This window comes from Carya illinoinensis, chromosome 13 (genome assembly GCF_018687715.1).
Source record: "Carya illinoinensis cultivar Pawnee chromosome 13, C.illinoinensisPawnee_v1, whole genome shotgun sequence".
In the NCBI taxonomy this organism is placed as follows: Eukaryota; Viridiplantae; Streptophyta; class Magnoliopsida; order Fagales; family Juglandaceae; genus Carya; species Carya illinoinensis.
Genome location: NC_056764.1, coordinates 30,866,198 through 30,875,894, shown reverse-complemented (window position 1 = coordinate 30,875,894; position 9,697 = coordinate 30,866,198). Strand labels below are relative to the sequence as shown.

The 9,697-nt window shown below is 36.6% G+C and overlaps 1 protein-coding gene across 4 annotated transcripts; it reads left to right on the top strand.

The window, feature by feature from the left end:
- The first annotated feature begins 1,071 nt into the window (after positions 1–1,071).
- Positions 1,072–6,364, top strand: LOC122291587 (putative disease resistance protein RGA3). Of its 4 annotated transcripts, none has more exons than XR_006236694.1 (3): positions 1,075–5,562; positions 5,638–5,718; positions 5,802–6,364. XR_006236694.1 is itself a non-coding variant. In XM_043099378.1 (2 exons), exon 1 carries the CDS (start codon positions 1,388–1,390, stop codon positions 5,555–5,557), a length of 4,170 nt encoding a protein of 1,389 aa, XP_042955312.1. In that variant the 5' UTR covers positions 1,072–1,387; the 3' UTR covers positions 5,558–5,562; positions 5,817–6,364. The 4 variants fall into 4 exon arrangements, 1 of the variants encoding a protein (XP_042955312.1); XR_006236695.1 differs by having other exon boundaries at positions 5,638–5,730; positions 5,817–6,364; XR_006236693.1 differs by having other exon boundaries at positions 1,076–5,562; positions 5,817–6,364.
- The last annotated feature ends 3,333 nt before the right edge of the window (positions 6,365–9,697 follow it).

Sequence of the window (9,697 nt, the reverse complement as noted above, 5' to 3'; positions counted from 1 at the left end):
ATATAATAATAATTTAATCTTTTTAAATTTAAAAATAACAATAATATAAAAAAATAATATTCTAATAATATTTTATTTCAATTAATCTCATTTTAATTCACTATTTAAACTATACTTAATGAATTTCTTTTCTTTCCCTTTAAAAGCAAAGGTGACATTAATAATATTTTTTGATATAGAGAGGATAAATATTATATATTTCTTTTTTTAAAAATAAATAAATATAAAATTTATATAAAAAATTTAAATTTTTAATAATAAATCTTTTGACTCAAAAAAAGTTTGACAATAGGACGGAAAGCTAGCTAGAAGTTCGGCGTAATTGCCACTATTCTTTGCATGATTTGTGGCCGACACACGAGAAAAGAAAATGAAGATAACTTGAACGAATTTCTAAAAAGAAGATAAAGAAAAAGCAGTAGGAAAAGCATCTTCTACAATAACAAAGACAATATTCCACGTGTAACAAGCATGATTAACTTATATATAAAATGAAAAACCAATCTATCAAATATCTAAAAAGTAATAACCTAATCTTCTACGAGTTTGAGGGTAATTTACTGAAAGAGATAACTGATCATATTGAAAGTTAGGTATTCAAATTTGTGAGAAGCCAAATACACTATCCAATGAAGGGAAACCACCAAATTGGCTTCGCATAAGTGATAAGACCTTCAAAAAATATAGAATGAGAAAAAGTTTGAATTTTTATGTAATAAATTGAAGGAGTGTACGTATCCATCTATTTGGTAGATGAAATAGTAAATAGTATTTTTACTATTTACAAGTGCATACCAATCATTTGGATCTTTGGAATATTTTTAAAATTGTGTAAATAGTAATGAAATAGTTTGAGTTAAGAGGTTTAATTGAGTTTTGAAAGAAGAAAGAGAAAAAGCATAATAACAATATTAGTTTTGAAAAAAGAAAGAGAAAAAGCAGAATAACAATATTATAAAGTTAATACATTATTTTTCCTTTTCATTTTGACAGTTATGCATTTAAACATTTAAAAATATTTTTAAAAATTGATAAAAAAAATTGAAAAGTGGAAAGCTTACAATTACATGCATGCATGGTAGAGCATGCAAGAGGATACTTCAAAGAAATATAAAACAATTAAGAAAGCTGATAACATGCAGAGCCTCAAGAGGACACTTCAAAGAAATTGCTTGTTGAATTGATTTCTTTGTATTAAACTAATTTCTTTAACGCGTCACTCCCCAATAGGAACTTTCCTTGCAGGTCCATCCCATGCAAGGCGGCCTTATAAAATGTTGGTCCTGCCTTGTCCTCTGTACGTACTCAAAGCAAACATATCTTCCTTCTATCCCTCTAGTGATTCCTCAAGAGCCCTTTTTACCATTCCTTCACCAACCATCAACAAATGGCAGAAGCCATTATCGTCAACGTTGCTGCAAAAATCATTGAGAGCTTGGGATCCCAGGCTCTCAAAGAGATCGGACTGCTTTGGGGTGTCAAAGATGAGCTTGAGAAGCTCCAGAACACCTTTTCAACAATCCAAGCCGTGCTTCGTGATGCTGAGGAGCAATCGGCAGTTAACCTTCAAGTTAGAGATTGGCTCGAAAAGCTTAAGGATGTCGCTTATGATGCAGACGACTTGCTGGATGGTTTCTCCACTGTACATCTGTTGCGAGAGATGATGACTCGGGATAAGATGGCAAAAAAGGTACGAATCTTCTTCTCCAAATCAAACCAGCTTGTCTATGATTTTAAAATGGGCCATAAGATTAAGGCCATTAGACAGAAGTTAGATGCCATTTCAAATGACAGGATGAAATTCCACTTCAATGAACGCCCTATGGAGATAGGAGTCAGGGCTAGGAATACTCATTCCTATGTACCCGAGGCAGAAGTTATTGGTAGAGAGGATGCCAAGAAGGAGATCATAGATATACTTCTTTCTGATTCCAATGTTGAAGGGAATGTAGGAATCCTTCCGATTACTGGCATCGGAGGATTAGGAAAGACCACACTAGCTCAACTCATATTTAATGATCTGAAAGTAGATGCACATTTTCAGCTAAAAATGTGGGTGTGCGTCTCTGATAATTTTGTTGTTAGAAAAGTTGTTGAAAATATCCTACAATCGGCAACAAAAAAGAAACAAGAGAGTGTTGAAATGGACACATTGGTGCATCGTCTTCGAGAAAAAATTGGTGGAAAGAAATACTTACTTGTGTTGGATGATGTTTGGAACGAGGATGTTGGAAAATGGCATGAATTGAAAAAACTATTGATGACTGGTGCAATTGGGAGTAGAATACTATTAACTACACGTAGTGCACAAGTTGCAAGAATTACCCAATCAATTGAACTATACTCCTTACAGTGCTTAGACAGCCAGAAGTCATGGTGTTTATTCAAGCAAGTGGCATTTGTGGACGGGCAAGAGCCAGTGAATTCTAGAAAAAAAGTCGAAGTTGGAAAGAAGATTGTAGAAAAGTGTTCAGGTGTCCCTCTTGTCATCAAAACAATTGGAAGTTCACTAATCTTTAAAGATTCTGAAGAGTGGGTTAATTTCGAAAAAAATAAACTGGCAAAAACAAAAGAAAATGAAATCATACCAACTCTTAAGCTGAGTTATGATCAACTTCCATCACATTTGAAACAATGTTTTGCTTATTGTAGTATATTTCCGAAGGATTACGTGATGGAAAAATCAAAATTGATAAATCTCTGGATAGCACAGGGTTTTATCAAGCCTTCCAATCAAAATGAATGTCTTGAAGATGTTGGTCATGAGTATTTCATGGATTTACTTTGGAGATCCTTCTTTCAAGAAGCTGAAATGGATGGTTTAGGAAATGTGTTTACGATTAAAATGCACGACCTCATGCATGATCTTGCAAGCTCAGTAGCAGGATCGTTGATCACCAGATTAGAATCTGAGGAAAAAAGTGTTAGTGATCTGAAAACTCGGCACGTATCAGTCGTCGGCAATATAGATTTTTCCTTAGTAATTCCAACTTCCTCATCTAAAGCCAGTAAGACACGAACACTTCTTTGCCTTGGCAAATTCTTCGAGAATTTGCAAGAGTACCCAGGTACTTCATGTGAAGCAATCTTTTCAAGTTTTAAGTTCTTGCGCGCGCTGGCTTTAAATGGAAGAAGGTTCCATTTAGTACCGAGTTCCATATGTAAGTTGAAGCATTTAAGAGATCTTGATCTTTCATGGAATGATAAAATTAAGAAGCTGCCCGATTCCATAAGTAGGTTGCAAAATTTGTATTCACTAAGACTCTCTGGTTGCTCGAGTCTTGAAGAATTGCCTACAGGAATTACGAAATTAGTCAACCTCAGGCATCTTTACAATGATGAATGTAGAAGTTTGACTTATATGCCACGTGGATTGGGGCAATTGAAAAATCTTCAGACATTATCTACGTTTCATTTCCCCTCTGATTCGGCCCCAGAGGATATTGGCCAGTTAAGCGAGCTAAATACACTAAATAGCTTAAGAGGAGTATTACAGATTTTGGGTTTGAGACATGGGGAAGACTATAAGGGTGCAAATCTAAAGGTGAAAGAACATCTTCAGGTTTTGACTTTAAGTTGGGGATCAGGAGAAGATGTTATTAATGCACGTGATGAAAATATGGCATTGGAAGGCCTTGAACCTCACCCAAATCTTAAAAAGCTGCGTATAAATTATTATGGGGGTGTGAAGCTTTCGGAAGGTTTTTCGTCACTCACAAATCTTGTTGATTTGAGTTTAAGAGGTTGTAAGAAATTGAAATATTTGCCACCATTGAGTCGACTACCCTCTCTTAAGAGAATTAATCTGTTCAAACTTGAGGAAATAGAGTACGTGTCAGATTGCAGTGACAACAATGAGTTATCTTCTTTTTCTTCATCAGCATTCTTCCCATCTCTGGAGGTAATTTGGATCGAAGACTGTCATAATCTGAAGGGTTGGTGGAGGAGGAGTGATTCTTATAATGTGGATGTCAATACTACTGATCATGCTTTACTATTTCCTCGTCTTTCATATTTACGAGTATATGATTGCCCTATGTTGACTTCATTGCCAATGTTTCCACATCTGGAAGAAGTGTTATACCTACACGGTGCCAGGTGGAAGCCAGTGCAACAAACAATAACGAATGCCTCCTCCTCCTCCGCTTCCTCTACACCCATTGCCTTTTCATCTCCTCCTCTCTCCAAATTGAAGACAATATCCTTATATCATATTCACGATCTAGAAACACTGCCAGTGCAAAACCTCACATCTCTCCAGCATTTGACGATAGATGACTGTCCCATGCTTGATCTAGGTAACGATGAGCACGGGATGCAATGGAAAGGGCTTAAAAGCCTCATCTCTTTGGAGTTTAAAGGTATTCCGAAATTGGTGTCTCTCCCTTTGGGGCTTCAACATGTTACCTCTCTACGAGAGCTCCGAATCTCAGATTGTTCGAGCTTGGTGGTTATACCAGAGTGGATCTACAATTGGGCATCACTTGAGCAGTTCACAATTGATAACTGCTCTGGTTTAACATCACTGTCTGAAGCAATGAGTAGGCTAACCACTCTACGAGAGCTCCAAATCTCAATTTGTCCCATGCTTGATCTAGGCAACGGTATGCAATGGAAAGGGCTTAAAAGCCTCATCTCTTTAGATTTTAATAGTATTCCGAAATTGGTGTCTCTCCCATTGGGGCTTCAACATGTTACAACTCTACGAAAGCTCCGAATCTTTGATTGTTCGAGCTTGGTGGCTATACCAGAGTGGATCTGCAATTGGGCATCACTTGAGCAGTTCAAAATTTTTAGATGCGATGGTTTAACATCACTGCCTGAAGATATGCGTAGGCTAACCTCTCTACGAAAGCTCGAAATCTCATTTTGTCCCATGCTTGATCTAGGCAACGATGAGCACAGGATGCAATGGGAAGGGCTTAAAAGCCTCATCTCTTTGGAGTTTACGGGTATGCGGAAATTGGTGTCTCTCCCATTGGGGCTTCAACATGTTACAACTCTACGAAAGCTCCAAATCTCATATTGTTCGAGCTTGGTGGCTATACCAGAGTGGATCTGCAATTGGGCATCACTTGAGGAGTTCACAATTTCTACATGCAATGGTTTAACATCACTGCCTGAAGATATGCGTAGGCTAACCTCTCTACGAGAGCTCGAAATCTCATTTTGTCCCATGCTTGATCTAGGCAACGATGAGCACGGGATGCAATGGAAAGGGCTTAAAAGCCTCATCTCTTTGGAGTTTACGGGTATGCCGAAATTGGTGTCTCTCCCATTGGGGCTTCAACATGTTACAACTCTACGAAAGCTCCGAATCTCATCTTGTTCGAGCTTGGTGGCTATACCAGAGTGGATCTGCAATTGGGCATCACTTGAGGAGTTCACAATTTTTAGTTGCAATGGTTTAACATCACTGCCTGAAGATATGCGTAGGCTAACCTCTTTGAAAAGGTTGGAAATTTATGACTGCCCCATCTTATTACGAAGATGCGAACAAGAGAGAGGCGAGGATTGGCCCAAGATTGCTCACATCCCATACCGGTCCATACTCTGATCGAGGTATTTTTCTACCAATTTTATCTTTATCCCCGCATCCACCTTCTTCACCTTTAACTTATAAAATTCTATTTGCAGAAACGACTTCGAGTAAAGAAGAAACAGGGGAGAGGGATTAAGAGTTTGTTAAAAAAATCTGATGCACTGCGACTTCTACAAGTAAATAACTTAGTTACGATTACCTCGCTTTCTTTATTGTTTTATCCTTTCCTATTCAAATAAGAAATATCACCATATGCAAGATTCTTCACATCCAGGAGAATAGTAATGAGGCGGAAGAAGAGCAAAGGGAAGAAATATAGGAGGGGGTTGCGGAGGAGATCTAGGACTGGAATTCGAGGGCCGCAATATTGAGGCTGTGTAATTTCACGACAACAATTTCAACAGGGGCCTGCATGTTTCTTAGCGTGGAAAGTGATGGCAATTTTATTTTTCTCAAGACTATCTCATATGTCTAAACTTAAGAGTGATGATTTGGTTTGCATGTTGGAGCACATGTATATGAAGTTGATCATAGCTACATGTGCATGCTCTCCAAGAACATTTTATGCCATCAATTATCTTGCAGCTAGCTATTGCACAGAAAATGAGGATTTTCGATTTCATCCTATGCTCGGTTTGTGGCAGCTTGTAACATATTTTCTTTCACTCTAAACGGGTTAATAACTCATGTTTGCAGTTTGCTATTGGAGTACCTATCTATTACTGTGTTATCATTTGATATTATAGAGGAGGTGTCCAAACTTGATGTGAATTTTATATAATTCTAGCACTTTTAGTATTATTTCATATTGAAACATTCAAATATTTTTGTCCCACACTTTTTCTCCTTTGCATTTCCCTCTCTTTTTCCTTGTATTTCCATTATCTGTAATTCGCGTGACTGGAGTTGATCTTTTGTTGCTCGACATACTTATTACACCCACCAAGGTAATGAGGTTTCTACTAATATTGGGCAACAAAATATTCTTGTTTTCTTCAGATGGGAGACATATCTGGGCAGTTGCCTACCCAGGTTTTGGCCACTTCAAAGTCATCGGTACTTGAATTTTGCAAATTTTATCCAAAGACTTTTAAGGCCATCAGCTAACTTGGTTTGCTTTTCTGAAGACATGGAAGAAACAAAATTCTAAAAGCTCATCAAGATATCAATTAATCTCCTTGGAATTGTGGTCGAAAGGCATCATTTGAAGAATGATTGTTGCTTTTATGGGTGTGGTCCAACATATAATCATGAGGTTGATGGAGAAGGAGCCGTTTAAACTTGACAGAGATATTTTATAATTCCAATCCCAGACTGAGAACATTTGTTGATAGATATTCCTTGACATCTATAAATTTTGCTGATCTTCCCAATTCATAGTTTTTATGTTGTTTTGTGTTAGGAATTTTTAGATATAAACATCCATTCGCTAAGCCCATTACCATATGCTACATAAGGATATCTCCTTACTATTACAATTTATATGATATATCTTATTAGAACGTGTAATTTTCTACCTCTGTTCAAGGACAGGAGCATTATGATTAGAATAATAAATACTAATCTTGGATATCTTTTTTCTCTCTTCTTGTTCTATCCTCAACGTTCATTTTGAACTTTTTAAGAGAACAATTGTTATATTATTAATAATACAATCAATTGGTAAGGAGCTCAAAAGAAAAAGAAATGGAAAGAATGAAAAAATCTAAAGAAAAAAAAAAATACAAGAAGCTCATAAATTTGATGTTGAAATTAGGCAATTACTTCATCCTTCCCGCAAGGCCTAAATTTCACTTCTGTAACATTTTTAGTAGCCGTGTATAGAATGTCACAGCAGTCTCTTCCTCTAGCCTGTGAAAGAAAATGGAATTGCAATTATCATTGAACCAAATCAGTATTTTTTTTTTTACCAATCATTATGTATTTCACAAAAATTACTTCTCAAAATCCACGAGACCTTAAGTGATCAAAGTAGAAGGAAAGATTTCCCAAATTATCTACGGTAAAATCAAATGAATGAAAGAAACATTTCAATTGAAGCTTCAGAAACAGTTTTGAAAGCTCCAAGTATTGTATAAAAATCACGCAAAGTGAGGAGGCAGAGAAATAATAGGCTAATAGGCCAGGCATGTTAAAGAGCTAACTAGTGCAAACCTTCAACAATTTTATATGCCCAAATATATTCATATAGTAAACGAGTGAAACCCTACAAGTTTGTCTTTGACAATTAAAACGTTGGTCCTATAACAAACACTTTCTATCTTCTACTTTTCATCATTTTCTGCTGACATTCAGCTGTTCATATGGGGGATAAAACAATAAGAAAAGGAGCAAAAAAGATTAAGTTACATCCCCCCAAGCCCCTTCTACGATGACACTATGCAGTGCGTCTCAGAAAATAAGTAAATACCATCTACAATTTCTTTCTTTCATCTGTAATAAACTAATGGAGAGAAAGGAAATTATGAATCTCGAGGACCATCAAAAGACTGGGTCTTTCTTAGATTCCAGTGGAGGTCCTCATGGATGCTGCATAAGAAGTCACTTGTGGAATCAACTAGACAAGCTGTGGGCACAGGCCAAGGCGCCATGCTGCACACGAGCATCTCCTACCCATGCATGGCCTCTGCTATTGAAAGGAACTTGCACCCGCAGCATCACATGCTCAGGTAATATCACAGGCCGGAAGGACAAGGAATGTGGACAGATTAGGATACCAGGGACCTGCAATTGTTGAGATGCTTCAAGAATCAAGAATCAAGAATCAAGAATAGGGTGTTAAAACTTAACTTTATGATCTCATGGAATGACTTCCAATCCTAGCTAATGAAAGACGGGACCATTTTACAGAATTTCTCTACAAAAGACAAACCTGTGCAAATCTAAACGAGTAACTTTCAACTTAAGAATGCACCCAACAAAATAACTTCTTTGTCAAAACATGAGAACCATTTAATGTTTGGGGTAGGCATGACTCTAGAAAAACCCTTATTTTTCACTCCCCTTAGCCTCCGTACCTAACATTCATAAACTTACATCTTAAGCTTACACAGTAACCCTCTCCTGTAATCAAGCCAAAACCCTGTAGTTTTGCGGAAGATTGTGGCCAACCGGGTAATGATGAATCACATTATCGCTTATTTATTTATTTATATATTTATTCTTTGCACTTCTACATGTCAAACACACACTTCCAACTTAATATTCTTATGGGCTTTCTAAATCAGTAAAAGGGACAGCCAGGAGATACCGTATTTCATGTTGGTTTTAGATTAATAGCAGCCAGGTACATGCAATGCACACACATCAGAATGTCAATGCCAACAGAGAATTTCTGCAGCTCAATGTTAAAAAATTATGTGCAGAAGGAAGGTGCTCATCTGCAGTACCCTCAGTTCTCTTTCCTGTTTGTGATATATATTAGAAGATATTATATATAATGTCATTCATAAAAATAACCAAAAACTGTTATGCCGTTGCTGGCTTTTTCCCCTCTCTTCGAATTACTTAGATTCATTTTTCTTCTTGGGTTTGGCTTCATGTTAGTACTACAATCATTTCTTGCTGAAAAATCACATAGAGAGAATTTATGCCACGATTGTAAAAGATTTTCCCAGAGCAATTACACATACTATCACACAATTAACATGCTTTCAATGCTAATTAAACAGCTGCCATCTGTATGCTTCAAGCATCTTGCACCATAAAACATTTTGTTTGATTGTATCTATATGGTGTGCATATGTTGCTTCCCCTCATAAGAGGAAAATAAAAATATTTCCTAGGTGAAAATTATGCAAATAGTATTGTTCATCAGCAGGTACAGCTAAAACAAAGCTACACAAGTTGCAGTAATCATCTTTAATATTCCAATGAAAGCATTATGGATTACATACGCATAATAACCACACACATTATGTGTGCACTACTAGCAGTCAAAATTTAAACTATTTTGCTAGGCAAGAGGCTTTTTTTATTGGTAAACAACAAGCAAGAGACATTTCACATCCAATCACTATAGGCTTTCCACTTGCAAGATTACACAAGGAAAATTCAAGATAGCCTTCAATTATAAGATATTCTCACTTGAATATCTTTTTGGATAATAAGCATGAATTACCCTATAAAACCCAAAGAAATAAATTTCCTTGTAAG

Excerpts from the sequence above, each read along its gene's own strand:
- LOC122291587 (XM_043099378.1), top strand. The coding sequence starts at position 1,388 with ATGGCAGAAGCCATTATCGTCAACGTTGCTGCAAAAATCATTGAGAGC.